This window comes from Pseudochaenichthys georgianus, chromosome 22 (assembly GCF_902827115.2).
Source record: "Pseudochaenichthys georgianus chromosome 22, fPseGeo1.2, whole genome shotgun sequence".
NCBI classification, from domain to species: Eukaryota; Metazoa; Chordata; class Actinopteri; order Perciformes; family Channichthyidae; genus Pseudochaenichthys; species Pseudochaenichthys georgianus.
Genome location: NC_047524.1, coordinates 30,317,861 through 30,345,208, shown reverse-complemented (window position 1 = coordinate 30,345,208; position 27,348 = coordinate 30,317,861). Strand labels below are relative to the sequence as shown.

The 27,348-nt window shown below is 42.0% G+C and overlaps 1 protein-coding gene across 8 annotated transcripts in view; it reads left to right on the top strand.

Moving 5' to 3' along the window:
* The window catches only part of LOC117467646 (apoptosis-stimulating of p53 protein 1-like), a 132,600-nt gene that overhangs the window by 79,414 nt on the left and 25,838 nt on the right, over window positions 1-27,348 (top strand). For 6 of the 8 annotated variants that reach the window (XM_034111421.2, XM_034111426.2, XM_034111422.2 and 3 more), the window contains 14 exons: window positions 4,541-4,636; window positions 8,904-8,960; window positions 9,825-9,945; window positions 10,421-10,500; window positions 10,578-10,745; window positions 10,869-11,009; window positions 12,415-12,610; window positions 12,886-13,014; window positions 23,911-23,978; window positions 24,063-24,270; window positions 24,465-24,671; window positions 25,522-25,731; window positions 26,103-26,253; window positions 26,612-26,649. In XM_034111421.2, the coding sequence (XP_033967312.1) occupies window positions 4,541-4,636; window positions 8,904-8,960; window positions 9,825-9,945; window positions 10,421-10,500; window positions 10,578-10,745; window positions 10,869-11,009; window positions 12,415-12,610; window positions 12,886-13,014; window positions 23,911-23,978; window positions 24,063-24,270; window positions 24,465-24,671; window positions 25,522-25,731; window positions 26,103-26,253; window positions 26,612-26,649 (1,870 nt within the window). The remainder of the gene's footprint in view (window positions 1-4,540; window positions 4,637-8,903; window positions 8,961-9,824; window positions 9,946-10,420; window positions 10,501-10,577; window positions 10,746-10,868; window positions 11,010-12,414; window positions 12,611-12,885; window positions 13,015-23,910; window positions 23,979-24,062; window positions 24,271-24,464; window positions 24,672-25,521; window positions 25,732-26,102; window positions 26,254-26,611; window positions 26,650-27,348) is intronic. The other 2 variants (XM_034111423.2, XM_034111424.2) reach the window with 2 other exon arrangements.

The window sequence follows — 27,348 nt, the reverse complement described above, 5'->3', positions numbered from 1 at the left end:
AAAATACTACAAATCCACATAACAAACAATCAAAATAAAATGTATGCAATATAATTATTTTAACCTGCTTTATTTGGGGGTGGACCTCACATCCTCTAGCGCAGTGGTTCCCAACCTGGGGGGCGCCAGGCCTCAGATGATTTGAGGCCAAATATCATATTTAGAATTTTTTTTTTTTACATAAAAAACGCAATACATGATTGTCACTAAAAACCTCGTCTCTACATTACAATAAAATATAAAAAGTAATTGATTAATGAATTTGAATACAAATTCAAGTTAGTAGCTATTAAAGGCATAAAAAGACAGAAATGTATAATTCTTTCTTTAATAAAAATGTTTCTTCTACCGTAAAGTGTCCAACCCAGGCTTTTCTGGATAAGTGCATTTTTAAAAACATAGTCATTGTCCATGCCGGTTTCAGTTGGATTATTTGTCACAGTTGCTCCGATCAGATCGGTCTCCTAAATTTTACGAGTATTTACGACTTTTGAATCCACATAAACACATCGGCAAAATCCGGCTTACTTTGAGCATGTGTTGAACAGTTTAATCCCTTTGTGAATTGTTTCCACTTGCGCCGTCCTTTCATTCATCCAGTTTGTGACAGTAGTTGTAGCATTTTGAGACTTTGAAACTTTAATTACCGCTGTTGCGGCCCCCCCCCCCCTTGTGTGTGTGTGGGGGGGGGTGCAACTTCCAACAGGAGTCATTTGGGGGGGCTCTTGGGAAAAAAGGTTGGGAACCACTGCTCTAGCGGGGTCCGGGGGCATGCACCCCCAGGAAGATTTTTTTTAAATGTTGAAGTTAAAAGCATCAATCTGCTGCACTTTGAGCACACAATGAATGTATGGATACAGCTCTCAACACCCACATGAAACAGAACTGTAAACAGATTTTCTATTTCTTTATGGATATTTTACAAATCGCTCCCCTTTTAAACTGTATTCTTGTTTTACTGCCATATAGTATTTCATACCTGTTTTTCATTTATGCTCTTATTTTTTTACAACTATAATGATCATATAAACGTGTGCCTCGGAAATACTTATTTACATTAATCGTGACCGAACCATTTGAGACCCACTGAGATAACTTAGACTAAAGTTAACTCTCTAAACACTGAGAGAGTCATTTACTTCACCTGAGCTGAGGTTATCTGAGACTCTCAGTCTGACAAGAAAAGGCTAGTCTCTGTGACCTTTTGACCTGTGCTGGACTATGGGGATCTGGTCTATATGAATGCACCTGCCCATTGCCTGGTCAAGTTAGATGCTGCGTATCACAGTGCACTGAGATTTGTGACAAACTGTAAAGCATTAACCCATCACTGTACCCTGTATGCAAGGGCTGGTTTGCTTTCACTAACTGTACGGAGGCTCAGTCACTGGTACATTTTTATATACAAAGCCATGCTAGGGAAACTTCCATCTTATATCTGCTCCCTGATCTCACGGAGAATTGTAAGTGCCTACTGCCTGAGATCGAATGCTGTGGTTTTATTAAATGTGCCAACTGCTAGGACTGTCTTAGGGAAGACAGCTTTTAGATGCGCAGCTCCTCTGTCTTGGAATAGTCTGCAAATTAAATGGAAACTGAATAATCTGGTGCCACTAAATGTTTTTAAAGCTCGGTTGGATGCTACTCAATCGGAAGCTGTTGGTACCTGCTCATGTGGATAATTATTGTAAATTGTAATCCCCGTAATGATGCTGTAAGATGTCCTTTTTGTTGTTCTGTTTATGTTTTTATGTTTCATGAGCAGGTCTCCCTTGAAAAGGAGATCAATGATCTCAATGGCATACACCTGGGTAAATAAAGGTTTGAAATTAAATGAAAAAATGAGAGTTCTCCCTCCACCTTGTTGTTGAAAAAGCTCCTTATATCCGTTAGCATAGCTAGCTAGCACCAGATGCTAACCACAACGATCTCCGATAGATACCTACCGGTGCACGCTCCGTGGCTCGTGCCACACACACAGAGCAGAGCTTGAATGAAACACAGAGACCCATACGTAGGCTACTTGTACTGTACTGTAGCATGTTATTTTCGAATCAATCATTTTTCAAATTATGAATTTCACACACAAAAAAAAGACACATACATTTCTTGGGGGTGCTTAGGGGGTGCTATGGCTATCCTGGGGGGTGCTTCAGCACCAGGATAGCTAGGATTGTACTGTACAATGTCCTTGTGTGTGTCCCTGCGTGTGTCCCTGCGTGTGTCCCTGTGTGTGTCCCTGCGTGTGTCCCTGCGTGTGTCCCTGCGTGTGTCCCTGTGTGTGTCCCTGCGTGTGTCCCTGCGTGTGTCCCTGTGTGTGTCCCTGCGTGTGTCCCTGTGTGTGTCCCTGCGTGTGTCCCTGCGTTTGTCCCTGTGTGTGTCCCTGCGTGTGTCCTTGTGTGTGTCCCTGCGTGTGTCCCTGCGTGTGTCCCTGTGTGTGTCCCTGCGTGTGTCCCTGCGTGTGTCCCTGCGTGTGTCCCTGTGTGTGTCCCTGCGTGTGTCCCTGCGTGTGTCCCTGTGTGTGTCCCTGCGTGTGTCCCTGTGTGTGTCCCTGCGTGTGTCCCTGTGTGTGTCCCTGCGTGTGTCCACGAGTAAGCGTACACAATAGCAGGATGTGACCGGGCAAACACCTTCCGCTGTTTCTGCTCAATGCATTCCTCTGCTCCCATCTCCTCACTCACACACACACACACACACACACACACACACACACACACACACACACACACACACACACACACCACACACACACACACACACACACACACACACACACACACACACACACACACACACACACACACACACACACACACACACACACACACACACACACACACTCTCCTCTGAGTTTAAAAATGGGACAAAGAATGTGTGTGATTAGATTTGTGTTCCAGCTGAGGTTGATGTGTGTGTCACAGCCCTGAGCAGATAAGATTCCACCGGTTTCCCCTCAAACCAATACTATCATTCTGTCACCCTGCCAAGGCCACCAGCTGCGAGACAAATAACATGTCTGTAGCACACTGAAGGGGCTCTTTGACCTGAAGTGTGAGGTGAAGTGTGTGTGCAGCTGTCGTGTAGCATGTATCTCCCGTCACTCTCAGGAACAGTCTTCGTTAGAAGTTCTTTATGTACGGAGTATAAGCATACATAGCAAGCAACATATCCAGTAAATAACATTTGTTTTTAAGATATGTACTTTGCCTGAGCTAACTACTTTTAAATGTGCACTGAAATAGGCAAGACAAATGTGTGTGTGTGTGTGTGTGTGTGTGTGTGTGTGTGTGTGTGTGTGTGTGTGTGTGTGTGTGTGTGTGTGTGTGTGTGTGTGTGTGTGTGTGTGTGTGTGTGTGTGTGTGTGTGTGTGTGTGTGTGTGTGTGTGTGTGTGTGTGTGTGTGTGGGACAGCAGTGTTTGCAGCTGAAGAGTTGCTGATAGAAAGACGAGGTCAACATGACAAAGTGACACACCTGTTACATCGAAACACTTCTATGGTTTATCGGGTACGACCGGTGTTGGGTGTCACGCGTTCCAAAAGTAACGGAGTTACAGTAATGTATTACTTGTTGCTGTAATGAAGTAATGTAACGAATGAAATGTGTGTATATGTCCAGCGCTCCAGTTACAACTCATTTTAACCCGAAATTAAATGGTGTTTTGTTTTTTAAGAATTTCCAAACATCGCGAGACATTCCGACACCAGAGAGAAATGTTGGGTAGATTAGTAAGCCTGGTGTTTACCCTCCGGGCTCATCAAGTCCCCTCCGCCTCGCATGGGGTTCCCTGGTCCGCCTGTCGGTGTTCTTCTCCCCATGAGGACGCCTCGCTGCACATTATCCCGTTCAGTACACGGCCATACTGAACACACTACAGAGCCCGTTCCGTGTCCTGTCAGTGTTCACTTCCTGTCTGCCTTCTCCTGGTGATTTATCTGACGTCCAGCGCTCCGTCTTTTAACCTCTTTTCCTTTCTCTTTCTTGATCCTCCTTAGCAACCTTCATCATAGTCCTTGACAGTGGTCTGTACTGCTGTATTAACAACGTGTCACATGTTAAGAAGTTACAATCAGAATCGAGTATTCAGCTAAGCCGTGTAATACAAGTTGTTAGTAGCCTTAAGGGCCTACACAGTTGTTATGCTATACCACATCGCCCTTCATTGGATGTATAATGAGCTGCACTAAACTACATTTTAGCATTTAAAATAACTAGCCATTCTTTTGAGGTTATTTTGGTAAAGTAACTCAAAAGTAATATAAAAGTAGTTCAGAGACAGTAATATTGTAATGTGACTTATTACTTAAAAAAGACAGTAATAAGTCATATGTACTGTACTACATTTTGGAAGTAACTTTCCCAACACTGCTTACGACACTCTTGTGCCGCCGGTCGATCCCTGGAGATGAACACGGTCCATGTTCCCCTGTTTTCATAGTATGAAGCTCTTTTTGCATTTAAGGTGGTGTGAATCTATTTCAAAACATTGCGTTAAGCCCTGTAATAATCTGGGACGAATCACACATTTATGTTGTGTTGTAGGTTCCCCGTGTGGAGCTGACCCTCTCGGAGCTCCAGGAAATGGCCACAAGACAACAGCAACAAATAGAGGCTCAGCAACAGATGTTGGTCGCCAAGGTAACTTGTGCATGCCACACACACACACACACACACACACACACACACACACACACACACACACCACACACACACACACACAACACACACACACACACACACACACACACACACACACACACACACACACACACACACACACACACACACACACACAGAGCTGTTGGATGGAATGCCTGTCAGTAAGTGTAAGGTTATCTACATTAGAGTCTGTCTTAAAAGGTCGTATTTGAGGCCCCAGAGGCGACGTCTTTGGAGGAATGTGTGTGTGTGTGTGTGTGTGTGTGTGTGTGTGTGTGTGTGTGTGTGTGTGTGGTGTGTGTGTGTGTGTGTGTGGTGTGTGTGTGTGTGTGTGTGTGTGTGTGTGTGTGTGTGTGTGTGTGTGTGTGTGTGTGTGTGTGTGGTGTGTGTGTGAGAGCAAGGCTCATTCTGTACATCTTCCTTGAAAACAGGACATGTGATCCAGGTCAGGGTTTTAAGGTATGGCAGGAAAGACCATTGGAGCCAATTGCAAAGTAATCAGCTACATGTTTGTGTGTGTGTGTGTGTGTGTGTGTGTGTGTGTGTGTGTGTGTGTGTGTGTGTGTGTGTGTGTGTGTGTGTGTGTGTGTGTGTGTGTGTGTGTGTGTGTGTGTGTGTGTGTGTGTGTGTGTGTGTGTGTGTGTGTGTGTGTGTGTGTGTGTGTGTGTGTGTGTGTGTGTGTGTGTGTGTGTGTGTGAGGCACGATCATGGCCATTCCCACAGTAGGAAGTGACCTTTGATTGGACAGGAAATGAGGTCATCAGGGAGCTGCTGGGAAGTTGAAACAGATTACAACTCCAGGGGGGTGTACTGCGAAGCAGGATTTTCGCTTAGCGGCTAAATTCAGGGAAAACTCCGGCTTTCCGGTCATCCGAAGCTGGTTCTCTTTTTAGCAGGCTAGATCTCCATGGTAATATATGCTAAGCAGCTAACCTGGTCTGGACCAGGTTAGGTTGCAGGCTAAGAGCTCAACTCAGTGAAAGCACCGCCTGCTGACCAATCAGAGCTCAGTGTGCGGAGTTTAAAGCGATCAAGTCATATTACAGGAGAAAGGAAATACAGAAAGGCTGCCGTTGCAGGAAAGACGGCCGGAAAAAATCACCGACTGTGTGAACGTGAACATTAATAGAATATCACCTCCATCTTCAGAGCAATCTGACTATTATAACATTAGCGTTAAGAAAGCTTACTTAAATATCGGCCACAACATAAGTAACCGGATCAGAGTACATTAAGTACAGTCCGCGGCATATCACTTCATAATGTATCATATCTCTCCTGATCTGAGTCAGCTGAGCCGTATCTGGCCGTGCAACACTCACAGTGTCACATACTGGATGCAGAAGTATTATTTTAAGCAACACATAAGTTGACGAAACACTCGAGACAAATGTAATTGAAGTCAGATCGTGTTTTAGACGCCCAGTGATATCATAAACCTGTTAATGTACGCATTCAAACACTTGTTCTGTTCCCAGCTGTATTCACCTTGCAGGTGCAGCTCTGTGGCTTTGATCCTGATCAAGTGTTTAAGTCATGGATGTTTAAAGTTTAACTTCTTCATTTTTGACTAGTATTAAAGTTCACTTTTCATTCAGGAAGTATGACGCTGTGCTGTCAGTGCGCTTCTCCATGTCTGTGATTGGTCGAATGCTCCAGATACCACCCCTTTCATGTGAACGCGCACCTAGCTAGATAGGACACGGCTGGCTTGAGCGATCCACTTGATAACCCGCGTCGTAGGACCGCTTAGCGAGAGCGCGTATGTTGTGGATTAGGCCAACCGGCTAACTCAAACATATCCAGGTTAGGTTGAACCAGGTTCGTAGTATAGGCCCCAGGAAAGACACAGAAGGGCCAAAAAAACATCTTTACATGTATGTAATTCATTTGATGAAGTTTAGTCACAGTGTAATAAAAAAGCTGTCAGCGGAGAACTGGGATATTGTTAAGCTCTAACTTGTGGTACTTTTTATTTGGCCAAGTTACGCTAATACTCAGCGTTTTTAAAAGCAGCAATGTTCCCTCTAAGTGGCAGCTTTAAGTGTTTCCAGCCAGTGTGTGTAAGTGTTTCCAAGTATTTCCTTGAGTTACTGAATGGAAAAGTCTCCCAGCAGCCGCGTAGAGGCACTTTCTCTCCTCGTAACATTTCTAAAGGTGATTGATGACTTCCAAGAAGAAAACACAGCCCCTGTTCTGGCACCTTCTACACATGCCCTGTGTACTGGAACGAGCTACCATTATATCATGTGTTATCAGAGTGTGTGTGTGTGTGTGTGTGTGTGTGTGTGTGTGTGTGTGTGTGTGTGTGTGTGTGTGTGTGTGTGTGTGTGTGTGTGTGGGTGTGTGTGTGTGTGTGTGTGTGTGTGTGTGTGTGTGTGTGTGTGTGTGTGTGTGTTTCCAGTGAATGATGCCAACATTCTATTTCCCTCTTCCTCCGAGTGTATGTGAGCTGCAAACTGCCTCCGTCAGCACCACACACACACACTCTGTCTGTTCTCCCTCTACTTGCTTTATAATATGTGTATGCAAAATAAATGAAAATCAATATAAGTGTATTATAATCGATAATGTTTTAGAAATGTCACATAACATGGTGAAAGTAAAGCAGGGTGATGGATCGCGCTGCCAGGTGTTTTTAATGAGACATGGCTAATTAGACTGGAAGGCAGGTTGAAAGTGGGTGGAGCTATGATGGTAAACATGTGATGTCATCTCCCCTGTGAAATGATAACAACGTAACGGTGTACATTGACTTGCCATAGCAGGGGAAGCACAGGTGACACACATACAGTGCTCCGTCAGAGGGGTGTACTGCTAGGTATGTAGAGCTTAAAGCCAGAGGTTTCCCGATAACAACGGGATGTCTTTTAACATAGTAGATCACCGAGCTCCGGACCAGGTTATGTTCAGAGTCTAGGTTTGAAATGTAGCAAATACTGCCATTGACTAACTATATATTTGGACAATAGTGTCACATTACAGTAGTCAATCTATAAGCCCCACAGATTATCAGATGAGGGAATACTTTCTATATGTAAACTCAAGTGGTAGCGATACATTTTTGTTATGTATTTATGCCTCCGAAATCCATCTTACACTGCTGGTATATTGCGACTAATACAAAGCCAATGAGTAAATGAATTAGTCTATTGGTATTTATCTAATATATAATTCATTTTGATTTAATATGGCCCATTGATTTCCCCGTTTCCCTCAAGTCAAATTTTATTTAATTGTTTTACTTTTCAATCTGCGGTTGTCAAATTAGATAATAATGGGAGGCATCGGCCGGTAAATGACATTTTTTGAATAGCCTATTCTTAAACGCAGCGATGGATCCTTTCCAAGAGGTAGATGAGTCGGATGCTTTAAACCAGGGGTGTCAAACTCAAGGCCCGGGGGCCAAATCCGGCCCGTGACTTCATTTTATGTGGCCCCACAAGAGCTTGCAAAGAATATGATATGTTTATTATAGTTACATCCTGCTTTACAGAAGCACGTTGACAATAAACTACATGTCCCACAATGCATCTCAAATTTGACTTGTTTCTCAGAATTAGATTTTTTTTCAAAATGTTAATATATTTTTTTCAAAATTTCATTTCTTTTTTTTCCTTTTGACTTTTTTCTCCAGAATTTGGCTTTTCTTTTAAAATCGTTTTGTGACGTTCTCACTGAAGAGACCTGCAATTACTTGTCCTAGACTTCTGTTTTCAGACGTAGTTAATTATGAAGTTATTCCTAATCAGGTAATAATCCAATGCAGAGGCAATAATGTAATATATAATACATTATTTTATATATATTAAAAATGTATACATGTATTTTTATATAGTCTTATATGTGGCCCTTTGAGTGGAACCATAATGCTAATGTGGCCCGAGATGAAATTGAGTATGACACCTCTGCTTTTAACGCTCATTCTTTTGAGAACGCGCACATAGCTTCAAGAAAAATCCCAGGTTCACAAAGACAGTCAATAACCAGCTTCCTGGTACCCCTTAGCTCTGATCAGGGTTTTTAGTTTCATCAGGCCAGCTAAGTCAATGTTGAACTCGCTTCGTAGTATACGCCCTAGGTGTCTTTGTGGGCCAGCATGAACGAAACTAGGATCCTGAAACAAGCTCCTCTTTAAATAGAATGCAGAATTGAGAAATGAAATTCTCAACGGAAAAAAAACATCACATATATTCCGTATAATGTGTGAGGTGAAAGTAAATCTCCAGTTCTGCTTTTCTTCCAGGAGCAGAGGCTGAAGTATCTTCACCAGGGAGGCAGATCCAACAATGGACAGACACAGGTGGGCTCCATGCGTCTCTAAGGCAGCAGGACACAAACCTTTTGTCCTATATGCACTGTAGGCCCTGCTCATTACACTTTGTAGCAGGCATACCTAGAAGTTCACTTCACAGATGCCCATAGGTCAGGGGTGTCAAACTCAATTTCATCGCGGGCCACATCAGCATTATGGTTGCACTCAAAGGGCCGGTTGTAACTTTAAGACTATATAAAAATACATATATAAATATATCATATATATAAACTAATGTATTATATTACATCATTGCCTCTGCATTGGATTATCATCGGATAGGGTAATAACTTCATAATTAACTACGTCTGAAAGCAGAAGTATAGGGCAAGTCTCTTCAGTGCGTCTGTCCCAAAATGATTTAAAAAGAAAAGCCAAATTCTGGAGAAAAATAAATAGAAGTGACATTTTGAAATAAAAATCTAATTCTGAGAAAAAGGAATTCTTTGAAAAAATGCATATTTTGAAGAAAAAAGGCAAATTCTGAGAAAAAAGTCATATTTGAGATGCATTGTGGGACATGTAGTTTATGGGCAACGTGCTTCTGTAGCATGTAACCGTATATTAAACATATTATATTCTTTGCAAACTCTTGTGGGGCCACATAAAATGAAGTCGCGGGCCGAATGTGGCCCCCGGGCCTTGAGTTTGACACCCATGCCATAGGTTAAAGCCCTGTTGTAAAATCTCCTCATTATGATCACCAACGTCCACTAACGGCCGTCTGTTAGGTGAATATACGCTGGGTGAAGCCAGTAACTTCCAAATGATTATTTATCTCAACATTTATTTGTGTCACACGAAAGCTGGAATGAGATGGGTGTTTGAGCTCGTGTCCTCTCTGTGGTTTAGTCTGAGGCGGAGAAGCTGCAGCGGCTGAAGGAGCGGGTGGAGACGCAGGAAGCCAAGCTGAAGAAGATCCGCGCCATGAGAGGACAGGTGGACTACAGCAAACTGATCAACGGAAACCTCTGTGAGCCCCACACACTCTGACTCTGTAGAGAAGTGGCTGCTGTCCTGACTACATATTGATAATATTGTTTTTACTTTAACTTCTTATGGTAATATAAAGTAAATGTTAAACTCTATTTTGTTTGATCTTTTATTGGACATTTTAATTTGACTTGTTATGTTTATACATTTTACAATAACTTTGTGTTTAAGTATTCATCTTTATTATATTTTACTTATATTGCACATTCTTACTTTGACTTCTTGTTTATTTTATCTCGTTTTTTCTTTTCAGTGCATACTTTTACCTACACTTCTTATGTTTATATACATATTTGTATTTAATTGTACTAATTATTTCCGTCTAAAATGAAACAACAGTCACAAAACCCAATTCCCCCCAGCATAAACAAAGTATTTATGATTCTGAAATAGGCTTGATAAGTAAGCAAAAGAAAAGACTGAATTCAAATGTCTCTGTCCTGTTGTGTGTGCAGCCGCAGAGATTGAGCATGTGAGCAGCCTGTTCCAGGAGAAGCAGACGGAGCTGCAGTCTGCCGTGGTCCGAGTGGACCAGGTACGTCTCACTGTTTCACTGTAAGCAAAGCGTTCACTTTGGATGAGTCCTTAAGTTCTTTCGAAATGTTTTACCAGTTGACGCAGCAGCTGGATGATCTAAAGAAAGGACGCCTTCAGCTACACTCTGCTCCACACGCTCAGGGGCCTCACAGCGGGCCCCTGGGGCCACACACTGGCCAGAAAGGATCACCCCTGTCTGGTCCGGCAGCCCTGGAACTGAGGAAACTGTACCAGGAGCTACAGGTAACACCATCTCATTCTGTGTAGAGGATGCGATAATACTTTATTTCCAACATGATAATGAATACAACATTTCATTTCAATATCTTCAAGAGTGTGTGCGACTTCTTATCGTTTGTGTTTCAGGCTCGTAACCGCCATAACCTGGAGCAGAGCAGCAAGCTGGCCCAGAACAAGGATCTGCTGAACAAGAGGAACGCCCAGGTGACGGTGATGGACCAACGCATCGGAGACCTGAGGGAACGACTGCATAAGAAGAGAGCAGAGGTACGCCACTAAGTCTTTCTTAACATATCTTTGAAACACACCTCAGTTGCATTTATCTTAACTTTGGTTCAAGTTAGTTTGGCTGTCATGTCATTGGCTCTTTTTTTTACGTCTTCATCACGATCCAAATTAGCATTTGTTTTTTTCCTGGGGTCAAAAAGTCAAACACACATTTACACACGATAGCCACATAAACACAACATATATATTAAAAAAAACAGCTCGTCTCTCTCAATGAACAAATAGAGTGAAAACTAAAATGATCATCCGTTTAAACATCATTAAGCCAAACTAAAAACACACCGGCACGGCAAGACACAGCTTTGTCTTGATGTGATCATTTGGTTCAATATTTCAGAAGAATGACTAGAACACTGATTTATGTTCAATAGCGCTGCGATCTGGAAATGAGACACTTAAGCTAGACTGTACACATCATCACCATCATTGCTAAGCTAAAGGCAGCTAATGTTCATATAATATTAGCGCACTTTGGTGGGAAATGGATAAGCTAACACTGCTCCCACTTTGCAGGCGCAGGGCACAGACACTGCATTAGTTTTCAAAAAAGTCATGTAAACTGAAAAAAGGATTTCCCCCGTGGCCTACTGATTCTAAAATGGCCCAGAAATGTGCATGCGTTATCAGAAACGATCACAGAGTTTCTTCTTGTCCAAGTTTCTCTTTCTGTGAACATGCCAAACAGCAGCCCCGTTGAGTCGGGTTGGCGACAGATCGTTAGGCTTCTCAAATGGGCCCTACTACGTTGCAATCCCTGTGTTCCCTCCAGAGCAGTGCTTCTCAAAGTGTGGTCCGCGGACCACTGGTGGTCCGTGAGCGCCCCCTAGTGGTCCGTGAGTATATTGGTAACATTTCACATTTGAAATAAATAAATAAATTTAAGTTTTTCGCACTCTCGCGGGAATATCTCCGCAATGGAGTGAGCTTAACTTTCACTTTGCATGATATAGCCCAGATAAACACCTTCATCACACATGTGGCCACCTGTTTGTACCATTTTCAGGCGATTTGTAAAAAACTATGTGTTTTTGGATATTTGTGGAGTTAGGTGGTCCTCGAGTGTTCTTTTATTGGTTAAGTGGTCCTTGGTATGAAAAAGTTTGAGAAACACTGCTCCAGAGGGACCTTTCTCTCCCACACACACATTTGCTAGCGCTTGAACACTTTGTACGTGTTAGGCTAAGGGGCGGGACATCTCTCAGCGGTTGACCAATCATATATTGCATGCATGTTTAATTCACTGGCAAAGAATTCCAGCAGACCATGGCTCTGTATGTGACTGTTTTCTGTTTCATATTTGTTTTTGCTTCGTTCACTTGGACCATCATATGGTCTATTTGATATGTCCTCATTGTGTTGAGCCTGCCTCTCTGCACTCCTCCAGTTGAGTCGTATGAATGGAGGAGGCCCGTCCTCGCCTCAGTCCTCCTCACACCCGGGCGCTGGAGTCTCGGGGCGAGTAGCGGCGGTCTGCCCCTACATCCAGGTTCCAGCAGAGGGGAGGCAGGAGGCGGGGTACCCCATGCCTGCAGACCCCCCAGCCAAACCAAGCCCCCTCAGCCACATTCGCTCCCTCTCAGGTTGGTGCCATTTCTGCTTTAGATCAACTTGTTTGACTTTTTCATATCTCTTTCTGGGCTCTAACTTGCTCTCTATTTCCTTTTCCTGTTTGTTGGCTCCTTTTCATCCTCCTTCCCTTTTCTGTTGTTGTTCTCTTAAATGTGTTAATGTTATTGGTGATGTCACTTGTTGTTGTGGTGGTGCTTGCTTGTGGTTCCTGTGATGTCATCGTGATGATGTCCGTGTTGTTTTGGTGATTGTTACTGTCCTTCGTGGTGTGTGTGTGGCCGTGCAGAGGAGGACAGGAGTGACATCAGGAACCCTCCCAGCCAATGGAAAGTGTCAGATTTAGACATCGTTCTGTCAGAGCCCACTGAGACGCATGAGGGGCCTGGGTCCCCTCAGGGGGGCCACAGTATCAACAGTGAGTCCCTTCAGAGCACTAGAGGAAGATACTCACCTCAATAGTGCTGTGCAGTATTTTCTTCATGTGTTTGTGTAGGCCGACCTAGAATGTAGCATCTATAAGGCTCCCTTGACAAAAAGCAACAGGATTTTGTCAATGGTTTTAGGAATATTGCAGATTTGTGATACATTTTGTTCGTCAGAATAAGCTCCACATATCAACATTACTTTTACATTTGTTTCGTTAGCAAGGGGCTAGATAATAATGGTTTTAAGAAATGTAAAAGCTTTGTACATCTACCAGTGTGTATAACTGACGTATTTAAAACAACATCTCTGTCAGGACTCTTTCCTGCACCACTCTATTGACGGCCAGAGATGGGGTCGTTACTAAAAAAAAGTAATATATTACATATTACATATTACTTTAAAAAAAAAAGAAGTAATATATTAGACTACTTCGTTACTCTCTACATAAAGTAACTCGTTACTTTACTCGTTACTTTACTCGCAGGGCCGGCCCGCCCCTCCCTGCAGGCAGATCACGCAGACTGCTAAAGTTTCAAATGTTCTCTTTAGTTCAGTTTCCATTGTCGCATAAGACTGATCCAGATCCTGAATGTTTTCCTATCTGACCATGGCTGTCCTCTGTCTCCTGCTATCTGACCGTGGCTGTCCTCTGTCTCCTGCCATCTGTATATTTTGCGCAGTCTATCTCTGCTCACGCTGTTGCGTCAGCGTGTTCTCCTGCGTGTTGGCCATGTGTTGCACTGGAGCCAGACACCGCAAAGACTTCAGCCGAGCACGTACGAACTGCGCATGCGTGAGTGGCAATAACTCTCCTTACCAGCAGGCGGCGGTAGTGTGTATTCGTCATTCAAAACAGGCAACAACCGGAAAACAGAGAAGAAGAACAGACTGCGTGATATAAACAAACAACAAATAGCTGTGCGTTAGCTTCACCTTAGCATGTGTTCTTTGCAGGTGTTTGTTGAGGTTTGATTATGACTGATTTTAGAAAGTAACCCAACTCTGTTGACGGTAGATCAATTTCAAAAGAGAATGGTTCTCAATTTGACTCCTGGGCTGGAAAACAATCGAAGGGTGCATATAAACCAAGAATGCTGAGGAGTGTTTTTGTCTTACTATACAGAACAGATGGTTAGGAAAACATAATTGAATGAGCTACAGAAATGACCTCAAAAATGAAAGGGTCATGTGTATAAGGACACAGACATGACATCTGATTGTCAGCAGCTGCTCAGGGTTAGGAAACACAGCATAGGGAAATAATGTGAGGAAACACAAAGCCTGGGCAGGGGTGAATAGCATCTATAGAGTCGTGTTGCCGTCCCTATGCTAAGCCAAGCTAACCGTCGTGTGGCTAATCTTAATAGTTAATGTAGAGACAGTGTAGAGATTGGTATCAAGCTTCTCTGCCTGCAAGAAACTGAGTCTTTTGGAAGTCGACCTTTAACACAGACAATTATATTTCTATCCATAAAGCTAGAGTAAGCCTAAAAAACAAACACAGAGTGGTGCAGGAATGAGTCCTAAAACCCAGTCATGAGTCCGGTTCCTTCATCTCGAAGTCAACCATTTGTGTAAGACACGTTTGTTTTAAAGACGCCTGAAATAAGATCGGTAGTTAACGAAACTTAAGTAAAAAAATGGTGGTGGCTGTCAAGTGCTGGCGTTTTTATTTCTGACAATGGTTTTTAAGCTATACAAATCAAAAAGATTGTTATTGATATGTGGAGATTACCCTGCTGAACAACATGTGTAAGTATCAGCAATGTGTATTGGCCACAGATCTTATTTTGTCTGCAATATTCCAAAATCCAAAGAACCCCTTGTTTTTGCAACGCTAACATTCTGGTCGCCCTACAGAAACACGTCATCAGTGCACCTCTGTAATGTGAGTCATGCCATTCTAATGCTGCAGTATGCCAGTCAGACACGTGCCTATAGTAACATGTCAGCACACCCTGAAACCCTTTCTACTCACTCTGTTTAACTACTCAAGTGTCAGGAATGTGCACTGACACAAATCGCATTGTGCCCTTGAATGCCAAAGCAAATGCCACAGCCTAAATAGCATGGAAAACACACAGTGGTGAATCATGTCAACAGACTAACAACTGACACATAGCATGAATGAAAGGAAGTCTGAGGTACGCTTGTAGCTATATACAGTACGGTGTGTGTGTGTGTGTGTGTGTGTGTGTGTGTGTGTGTGTGTGTGTGTGTGTGTGTGTGTGTGTGTGTGTGTGTGTGTGTGTGTGTGTGTGTGTGTGTGTGTGTGTGTGTGTGTGTGTGTGTGTGTGTGTGTGTGTGTGTGTGTGTGTGTGTGTGTGTGTGTGTGTGTCAGATAAAGAGAGGTTCTCGGTAAAGCAGCTGTTGTTGCTGTCACCTGAGAGATGTAGACTCTCTAACAAACGTCAGATACCTGAATATCTCTGATACTGTAGGAATGCTAACACCGTGTTCCTAGAGCAAACACAAATCAGAGCAAGGAATTATATATACCCAATAGAATACAAGCTAATCATTTATTATTCATAGAAAATCCTTGAGACTTGGTTTTATATTCCACTGACCTAAACTAATATTTGCTGATGTGGATTTGGCAGCCAGGTGTTCAGAGACAACAGCGTTAATGTATAAGCTGACCTAGGTCTTTCTCACGCCTGCATGTCCAAACCAAGGTTCAGGGTTTTGTTACATTTTCTACATTTGATTCCATTGGTTTGCTCCCATTTGCAATTATGGGAATTCTATATGAAAGTCCTGTGTCCTTGAAGCCACGAGAGACATGAGCTGTGTCTCCATGTACTAGACATTGATTGTTTCAAAGGCATGCGTCTGACAATGCTGTATTGTCACTTCAGCATGAGCCCACCTTTGCAGTTTAGCATGTTGTTAGAATGTTGTCCTGTGATATAACTATGCTACCTGCAGTGCCTGTGATTACTGCCCTCCTGTCCTCTCTCATCCTCTCAGAACATAATTGTAAACTGTTGGATGGGGTTGTGGTAGGTGTGACATTACCCTTTGTTAATGATACAAAAACAAATGCTTTAAAAACCCTGATGCTTCTGTTAAATAAAGCTATCACAAGAGACACTTATTTTCTAATCTTTTAACCTTTTCTTAAACGTTTTTGTGTCTAAGTGACTAGATGTACCGGTCCTTTCAAACAGCTTAAATTATTAGAGTATGCACTATTCAATTTAGTAGGCTATCATCTGTAAATATAAATATATTTTGTAGGAACAGTTCAACATTTTGAGAACATATACTTAATTGCCTTCTTGCCAAAAGTAATAGGAGAAGATTGAATCCACTCTTATGTCAGTAGGCTAGATGTAAAGCTAGTAAGCGGCCAAACAACTTAGCTCTTTGGCTAAAAACAACAATTTGCCCTTTAAAGGGACTATGTGATGGATGTTTTGACGGCGCTCAGCGACTTCCTGGAATCTCTTCCTGTTAATTAGTAAGCCTTAGTTGTTGATGATAGGAGGATTTCTTTCTTACCTTTGTACAGAGCCAGGTTAACCTCCCACCAGCTTCCAGTGCTTATGCTAAGCTAAGCTAAGCTAAACTGCTCCTGGCAGTAGCTTTATATTTAGAGTACAGGTACCTCCAACTCTCAGCAAGAAGTTGAATACAAAAGTTTCCTAAAATGTTAAACTGTTGCTTTAATTCATACTAAATGTTGTGCTAATACTATGCTAACTGTGTTCTGGACTAAATGGTATTTAAATGTGCCCCAAATGATCCAAATCATCATAGGCTACCTTAGTTCAAGATTACACTGATTTAGAAACCAACACTACGTGCTCTCCAAAGATGAGTGGATGTGGTGCGGTGTTTGATGGACTTGTAATGAACCTGAAGCCAGGCCACTCTTTGTATTTTGCATCAGGACAACCCAGTCTCACAGCATGTTGTGTTATAGTCAAAATGCCGTGAGACTGTGTTGATCAGGTGTAGGGAGATGCTGCCAGGGCTGTAAACTGTACTGTCTTTCCTCTACAACACTGAGTGACTCTTCTTATCTGAGCCCTCAGGCAGGTGGCCAAGTTTCCACCTCGCTCAGACTGTTTGTGTCCTGTCATGACCGTTTAGTTCCCTCGGTCAGCAGGTTACAGCAGCAGTCAACAGGCTGCACAGCACCGCTCACTGAGTGCAGGTTCAATAGTTAATCAGTATCAGTCTGGTATGTACCAAAACTGTGAAGGGCTTGGCTAAGTGGTCTCACCCTAAATATTCTGTAGGCCAACGCTGACAATAGCATTTTAATGTTCCACAATGGACTATTCAGTTATTCTAAGCCAGGCTAGTGGCGTTGTAAGATGGTCTGTTCAGAAGTTGGTTGTTTAGTTCACCACTTTGGAGATATATTCTCTATAACTTAAAGAGCCTGTGACACGAGTTTCCCCATCATCCAAACCCATCAATGTGAGTAAATATTGTCCCCTTGAAAACCGTTACTGAACTGATTTTGGATATTTGTACTTTGATAACCATTAATCTGCCTTCAATGTTGACCATTGTGTGCACGATGGCGCACACAGCAGCAAGCTCAGACAGCGATGACAGTTTAATTTTGAACGTGTCTGAGAGCTCATATGAGGCCAGAGTCGGCGTCATGGGGGGTCATTGCCCCCCAAATGAGTCACTGTGCCCCCCCAACGCAGGGTGGGCAAGCCTTGCCACTTTGCCGTTTTAATAATTTTTTTAAATCATATAGCCTAAGTGAAAACGTTTCCACTAACGTTTCCGTTTTTGTGTGAAATACATCAGAAATAAAGAATACAAATATAAAACACAGCCTGAGGTGTGCTCACTGGTGCTCTCTGATTGGTGACCCCCGACCTTTGTTTTGTTATCATTACGTGGCTGTGTGTTTAGATGAAAGCCCAGTGGCGATCTGTTCATCTGTTACACTGATTATACAGTAAAGCCATCGAAAATAATATGATGTACAGTACAGTACAAGTAGCCTACTTCTGGGTCTCTGTGTTTCATTCAAGCTCGGCTCTGTGTGTGTGTGGCATGAGCGCATTTTGTGAGTGCGTGAGCGGTAACGTGGAATGTTGTTGTTAGCATCTGGTTAGCTAGCTATGCTAACGGATATAAAGAGCTGTTTTTACACCAAGGTGGAGGAGAGTCCTCTCCTATCAGACTGAGATGATCTTATAACCTCAGCTCAGTGAGGTAAGGACTCTCTCAGTGTTTAGATAGTTCACTTTAGTGTAAGTTATCTCAGTGGGTCTCAAACGGTTTGGTCACCATTTATGTAAACAAGTATTTGCGAGGAATACCATTATATGATCATTATAGTTATTAAAAAATAAGAGAATAAAGGAAATACGGGTATGAAATACTATAGGACAGTAACACAAGAATAGAGTTTAAAAGGAGAGTGATTAGTAAAGAAAAAGTACATCTGTTTACAGTTCTATTTCATATGGATGCTGAGAGATGTAGGCTATCCATAGATCTCTTCATTTTTCTCTCAAAGTGCACCAGATTGATGCATTTAACTTCAATATTTTAAAAATAATCTTCCCGGGGGAGCATGCCCCCGGACCCTCCTAGAGGAGGTTAGGTCCACCCCCACCTAAAACATGTTCACATGGATAGAATACTAAATACATTTGCACACTTTTTGTATGGTGGCCTATGTCCATATGTTTCTGTTTTGGTGGTCGTGCCTCAACCGTGCATGTATGCACAAGTCATGTGCGCTATACAATAGCACTACACCCCTGCAATGTGTGTGAAAGACAATAGACTTTACAGCATGTTTTTTGAAGTTGCGTTGGTGTTTGTGTATTGGTTGTTGACGGCAGTGTGTGCCCCCCCTTGGTAAATTATTGCCCCCCCATTCGATTTGTTCTAGAGCCGACCCTGTATGAGGCTGAAGGATCGGTTTATGTTGTGTCTGTTAGAAGTTTAGGAATTAGGTGCATCAATATGGGCGATCATACGGTCATGTAGCCAGTGGTGGAATGGGACTAAAAATCATCCCGGGACTCTCGACCGGCCCACTTCGGTACCGCTAGTAAATTGTCAACGGGGGGAGTGGGGGATGTCAGGGGCGGTGGGTGCTGTAGGCTAGGGAAGACTAAGCCTTCCCAAATATTTGTGTCACTGCATCCTGGTAAAATACAAATATAATGTAATGTCTGTGTCTTTGACATTAGCGCTGCTAGCCACCTGTGCTCTGTACTACGAAGCCAGTTCAACATACCCTGGATATGTTTGAGTAGCAAACAAACTAACAACAACAAACTAACAAACGAGATCTCGCTAAGCGGTCCTACGACGCTGGTTATCAACTCGGTAAATCAAGCCAGGGTTTCTCTCACCAGCTGAGAGCGCGTTCACGTGAAAGGGGCGGGTTAGCTACATTTGACCAATCACAAACAGGGACAAGTGTACTGACAGCGCAGCGTCATACTTCATTAATGAAAAGTAAACTAATATTAGATAAATATGAGCTTTAAACATCCATGACTTAAACATATAATCCAGGATACAAGCCACAGAGTTGCACCTGCAAGGTGAATACAGAACAACTGGTTAAAAAATAACTAGGCCTACCGAGTGTTTGAAAGCGTATAGTTTTATGATATCACTGCCCCATCTAAGACACGAGTGGATCTGACTTTAATTACATTTGACTCGAGTGTTTTCGTGTTGCTTAAAATAATACTTCTGCATACAGTATGTGACACTGTAAGTGTTGCACGGCCAGATACGGCTGGAGAAGCTGACTCAGATAAGGAAATATATGATATTATATGATCGATGATCTGATTGATGATGTAATGATAAGTGCGACACGTCGGCGTCTTCTCTGCATACGGCAGTTTAAACTGTATTTCCTTTATCCTGTAATATGACTTGAGAGATTTAAACTCCGCACACTGAGTTGATCTCTTTTCTATAGACGCCGGAGGCGAGCAGCGTCAGGTAAAAAAAGTTATTTAGCCTTCCCAAACCTGAGGGGGATGTGCTAGTGACTTATCCGACCGGCCCACTTCGGTACCGGCCCATCGGGATTCGTCCCGATGGCCAGTCCGCCACTGCACCCAGCCCACGTAAACTGTCAACGGGGGGAGCCTTGCTGCGGGGAAACGGTGGACCTAGTGTTCCGATCGGAGTGGGAATAATAATAATAATCATAATCCGTGCATTTTATCCATTAATTTCCCCAACATTGTGGTAAAAAAAACACACGTTTAATCCATGTTGGTGTACTACAACTACAAAAAGCATCGGTTTGTTTTCTCATCAGGAAATGCATACCGGCTCAAACAAACGATTTTTAAACATCATCTTCACGATCATTTAATGTATCATATGTTTGCCGAATTGACATGAAAGCACTAATAAATGTAGTTTCATCCACTTGAGTTTACAACTACAAAAATAATCGATTTGTTTTGGAGGAAATTCAGTAGCTCTCACTACCGATTTGTAATCCTAATTTAATCATCATCTTCACCACGATCATTTATGTTTATGTTCGCCGAATTGACATGAAAGCACTGACACATATGAATATACTGTAGTCAACTTCATTAAAACGTTATTAACGTTCCCGCATTGACGTCACTTCCGGCTTCCCCCAAAACTTCAAAATGAGTCGAAGGAATTTCCCCGCAATGTTCGAAATTATTGATATGTATCGGAACGGTATCGCACCTTCTTTTTTAAACTGACGGTTCGAGATGACTAGTAGCCCAATATTTAATAGCACAACAGTTGTTGGGATGCTGTCACAGGCTCTTTAATGACTTTGATGACTTTTCCATCGCTGTAGTCAGGTGAAAATTCAGATTAGTCCAATAGTTTTGTTAGCCTCAGCTGCAGTTTTCTAGCAAATATTAGCATGCTGATCTATGATGCTAAACATGTTTAAGGCACCATTATGCCAAATTAAGCTACAGTCAGAGCTGCTACTATGGCTGTACACTGTATTGTTAAAAAAAGAGTAACTTAAAACCTCTTAAGCCCCACGGACCCGGTTACGGGGCCGAAATCGCGTCATTTGCAGGAAACAACGTCTAAGGAACCTTAATATTTAATAAGCTATGAATATTTTATATCCATATAACGGGGAAAAACTCATTTAACTGATCTTTTTCATTTTTCTTTTTAAAAAAAACACACAATGCTAACAGTGAGCCTCTGAATTAGCCTCGAGCGAAAAATGCTAACCTGCACCGAAAATCACTCCTAGCTCCCTTATTACTTATCCTAGCTGCACGTCCAACACATCGTTTATGATCGTAAAGACACAGAATCTAACGGTGCCCACCTCAACACTGAAAGATACAAACTCGTGACGTTATCAACAAAAACGTACATCAAAACATGTGGCGCTAGGTAGCCTACAATGCTAACATGGCTTACCTTGGTTTTGTCTGGTCAAAACTGGTCTTCAATGGCATTAAAACGATAACAACGATGCTGTAGTTAGTCCATAGGTTAATATCCAATGTGGCTGTGTCCCCTTGGAAATGTTCTGATAATCTATAAGCAATACAACTGCAATTCCGTTTTCAAATAGTAGAGCAGGCCATTCCTACGCTCTGTAGCAAGATTGAATGCGTGAAGAGACAACCTTTTTTTAACATGAGTGTGTGCGGAACGATTTCCCTTCGATTCTATTGGCTCTAACGGTCAGAAAGAGATGTCACATGTCAAAATCGAAGAAGGGGGGCCAGAGATAAGGAAAATCCACCCAAATGGCCCCAGGTTTTTTTTGCTAAATATCTGTCTGTAAAGGTCAAATATCACTTGTTTTGCATCAATCTTGATACAGGGTACTTATTATATGTCGTACTTTGGATTCCTAAAGCTTTTAGTCTACTAACTCATCATCCAAGGTTAGTTTTCACTATAAGTACAACATATTTTTTGGACGGACACTATAATTTACAGTTTTTTACCATGTTCAATCTGGATTTTCTTTAAAATAAAAAACATCTATATTGATTCTGACTTTTCTACATCCAACTCACAGGTTTATCATTACTTTGAGAAAAAAGATTATTAATTTAACCCTTTTAGAAGGGAAGATATGGTCATTTGTTCTGGGAATGTCATTTTCGAGCCTGAAACCTGAAAAACAGGCTTGGGGCTTAAGAGGGTAACAGCCTGGACAATATTGTCTTATGTTGTTGTGTTTAAATGACTTAGGACTACATGTAAAGTGAGAATGCTGCTTCCATTAGTTACAAAATAGACTGTAAAGTTATAATATTAGGCAATCGCACAATGGTGAACATTTGAATTCGACTAATACTTTTGTTTATGACTAAATACCTTCATACATGAAGACATATCCATTAGGCACAGTTGCAGTTTGGGTTAGGTAACAACTAACACATGTTAGCATGTGATTATGCTAAACTATGGTAGTGACCCTGTTTAACATAAACTGCTCTCCATCAGCATGTTATCATTGTCAATGCAGCAATTTAACATGCTAACGTTAGCATTTAGCTCAGAGCACAGCTGTGCCAAAGTAGGCTAATGTCTCTGAGGGCAGCTTGCATGGTTGAAGTCTTTAATATGTTTTAGCATGCTCACAGACACAGACAAATTGTGATATTAATCATTTAGGCTGCCAAAAGATTCAGAACAATAATATTATCAGTCCTAATAAAGGCTGCTTTATTTTAGCTAGGTTTCAGTTTATAAGTACGTAAGTGAGGTCAAACAAAAAAAAGAAGTTAGGTGATTTAACACTAGCTTAACTTTCTAGCCTCTTTGCTATGTTGAGACAATTGCATCTGTTTCAAATATATCATAATTGTTATGTTGTACTAGATAATGGAGCATGACAGCTGGAACGTTTTATGTTGTTCTTGGAATAAATGACATCTTAGCATAATAATATTGTTTTATTTGTGTCATTTGTATGGGAGGGATTACTGTAAATAGCAGTGACTGTAAAATACTCTTTAGCGTCCATTTAGCTTTCCTTCTTTTATTCTGTTCCTCCATATATGATCTCATTTCATTCATATTAACGTTGCTGTGACTCTAACTCTGTGCCACCTTTGACCTACTTTAACTGTCTTTATGGTATGATTGATTGATTGATTGATTGATTGATTGATTGATTGATTGATTGATTGATTGATTGATTGATATACACTTTATTAATCCCCGTGGGGAAATTGTTGTATGTTGTTGTTCTTTGACATTTGTCTCCCTGTTTGTATCTCTGTATCCTCTTTTTCCTCTGAAGCAAGAGATACACATAAAGGCCAGCACCGTATAATGAGATGATAATATCAGCTCACACACAAAAATAAACAAATGATAAAATTCCCACATGGAATGCAGAGCACATTTACTTTTCCATATAACCGTACTCTTTGTTCGAGCTCATTTGATCCCATTTCATGTTGTGTTTACCCACCTTGAGATGGTTTGTTGTAGTATTTCTTTCCAAGAAGAATGACCTTTGTCATGTATTTTTATAGAAACATCAAGTCAGATAACTCCTTGTTTGAGCTTTAAAAATACATACTATATCCAATAGAATAATTGTGTTTATTGCCTGTGGACTATTTTCATCCAGAACCCAGAACAAAAAAACATTTAAAATCAATCAATCAAGCGGTTTTAGACCATTTTGGATATTGGTCCACTTGCTTGGAACATATGGACAATTAAAAAAAAAATGAAACTGGGGTTCCTGTTTCTTACAGAATCTACATAATGATTGTTCAAAGTTTAGTGGCAGTTTTTCTATAATATTTTCAATTGAAATATCCTTTTTATTATATTTTTTATATTAATCTGAAATGTTTTCCTCTCCTTAATTGCCTTTCTTGTTTTAACTTGGTCCCTTATCTAAAATGTTCCTCTCTCTGTTTAGCTAATGAAGCATCATGGCCAAGCATGAGTAAGAGTGTGTCAGATTGGAGGAGCAACAGTCCAGAACAGGTAATTTCTGCAAAAGACATGGGGAGATAATAGTGACAGTTATCATGAAAATAGTCCTTTATTTCCACGTCTCCCTCTCCCCAGCTTCCCTCTGGTTATGGCACTTACCCAAGTGCCAGCCACCAGGCGGCGGGGCATCACTGCCCCTCCAGCTCCCTGCCCCGCTCGGCCCCCGGGACACTGGGCTGGCCCCGATCCAGCGCTGCAAATGCCTCCTCAATCTCCTCTTCATCGTCTTCCTCCTCACAACAAATACAGCAACGGATCTCCGTCCCTCCAAACTCAAGCCAAGGTACTTTAGAGTTACTTAAAGGACAACTTTTCAACCTGGATGATATTTCACAATGTTTAAGTGACTAATAGGGACTACAATGTCTTAGTTTGGTCAAATGTTGAGCAAGAAAAGTCTAAAGGTTAAACAAATGCTTCCCTCCACTAATGACAAGTGTAAGTGTAATATTTTCTCTTCTCTGTGGATACTGTCAGGCTCCGCCTCCCAGCCACAAACAGAGCGAACAGATCCCCCTCCAGCGGTGGCCATTCGTCCGTACGTCCCGGACCATCCCTCCAGGCCCCAGTCTCCGAGGAAGGGCCCCGCCACCATGAACAGCAGCTCCATTTACAGCATGTACCTCCAGCAGCCGCAGGCCAAGAACTATGGGTCTCTGAGCAACAGGACTACTGTCAAAGCAGGTCATTAAACAGCAGATTCATTGTATCCCTGTTTAATCGTCACACATGTACACAGCACCGCACACACAGTTAAATCTCGCCTCAGCATTAACCCACCCTAGTATTAGGAGCAGATATACACAGCGCCCAGGAAGCAGTATGGGGTACGGAGAGGTGAACTGGCACCTCTCAAAGCACCTGTCCACACTCCGTACTTGGCCATACCAGGAAATTGAAACGATGAACCTCTGGTTACCAAGCCAAGTCCCTACATGTTTGCTAAGGCAAACAAATGGTTTGTACACATTGTACTGCAAATAAATATAATGTTATTTAAATAGAGTGGTGTTCTGATAATGTATTTTTGTAGGCCGACCATGAAGTTAGCATCGCCATGGTTTCCACAACAATAAGCAATGGGATTTTTGCATTGGATATTTGATATGTTGTTAAAGAATAAGATACTTAACGTTTTGTTCAGCAGGATAATCTCCATATTTGAACATCTCTTTGTGATTTGTTTAACCAAAATGCAATCGTGAGGAATAAAGAGCTAAAGTTAGGCTTTAAAGAAACGACATCAGTCACATGGCTGCGCATCACCAAAGCTAAGCTAAAGGCGGCTAACGTTTGGTGTGATGACGATTAGTAGGCCAAGTTGTTATTTAACAATGTTGAGCAAAACTCTTTTGTTAACCACAGATCTTATTTCACGCATCTTACAAACACATAGTAAAACACGTTGACTACGAAGTGCTAAAATGCTAACTCGTTTCCAGGTTTTAGGATTCATTCCTCCACCTATGTTGATTCAATGTCCAGAATGAAAAATGCATCTAACAACTACCTCATTTTTCTTTTCTCTCCACAGTCTACGGCAAACCTATCCTCCCCACCTCCTCCACCAATCCGTCCCCTGTCCCTTTCCTCCAGGGAGGAGGAGGAGTCAAAGCAGGAGGAGAGGATGTAACAGATAAAGAAGGAGGGAAAGGAAGAGAGAGTACTGATGGGCAAATCCTCCCCCAACCCACTGTGGACAACATCCCTCGCCCCCTCAGCCCCACAAAGCTCACCCCAGTCGGTAAGTTCCAGAGAGTAAATGGCGCTGATCATTGTGCTGCCATGCTGTGGTTCCATGTGATATGATTGGTATTGCAGTGTACACCCAGTAGACATCTGTGAAAACCTTAATGCAAATAAGGGGTAAGGGGTGAAAATGCAACACTACTTTCTTTATCATTAATTGAAGGGTTTATTTCTCTTGCGATTATTTCCTTGGAAAAAAAATGTTTTGTTCTAAATTTGAACAAAAAGACCTCCAATTAAGTGAAGTTTTAAGATTTCTGTAGCAGATTGATATGAACATGAAAATAAACAAATTCGAGAATAAGAAACTTGTAGTTGTGAACACAACATAGAATACATAATCCCATAATGCTTTGCCCTCTACAGCCCACTCCCAGCTGCGTTACCAGAGCGATGCTGACCTGGAGGTTCTGCGACGACGCCTTAGCAATGCCCCGCGGCCCCTGAAGAAACGCAGCTCCATCACTGAGCCTGAGGGTCCCCAGGGGCCAAACATCCAAAAACTACTATACCAGAGGTCTGTGCTCTTACAAAGGTGTATTACATTGGGCAGGGGAAGGGGTCAGATTCAGTGACAAAAATCAATATTAAGGTGGTGCATTTATGGACATAGAATCCTGGATATTCTCTTACGGTTAAGACCACACATTTAGGAGAACAGAAGAAAAACAGGTAGCATATGTTTAGAAGGATTTGATCAATCAAAGCAAAACATGAGTGATGGAGGATATGTAATATTAATCTATTAGCTCTAATTCTTTAATGGAATGGTGAAAACTATTTTCTTTAATGAAACTGATATGAAACAGTTACTCTGACGATGAATCAAGGTTGCAGCACCCTTATTAAAACTGATTTTGTGTTGTCTATTGCAGGTTCAACACGTTGGCAGGAGGCATGGAAGGAGGCTCAGGTAAAAACCTGATTGGATAATATGGCCTTCCCTCACAAAGTAACTCCTCTGGGTGTAGTGATGGACTCAGACCTGAATTTTAACAGTCACATTACAACAGTTATTAGGTATAACGCACCTATTTGCCGCTGCTTTTAATTGAGCTGCCCATACTCACACTACGGTATGCCTTTTTAGTCATGTATTCTGTACCTGCTGTGTTTATTTATTTATTTTATTTCATTATCTTTGCTTTTTATGCCTGTTTTTAAATGCCTTTTTAATAATGTATTTATGCTGTATTTGTTCTTAAATGTCTTTTGCTTTTAATCTGTAATGCACTTTGAATTGCCACGTGCTGAAAAGTGCTATATAAATACAATTGCCTTGCCTTGCCTCAATGAAACTGGATACAGCGCTGGAGGGCGGGGCCTTGTTTATTCACTCGAGTACAGAAAGACGCTAATTACCAGGGGATCTGGGCCCTGCTCACTTGCATTTTCTTTAAGCCCTGCCTCCATTTGGCTCTGTCACGACTGGTTTCAGCTCAGTGGAAAGAACAGAGAGGGAATAATAACTCTGGATTCAACTGTTAGCGCATTGCTCACCAAGCTAATGACTTGTTGGGCCCAAAGGCACCAGGTGACTGAAACAGAAGTTGTAGTACATCCGTTTGGCCACTACGAAAATGTACTGTAACACGTAACACCTTTTGGCCAG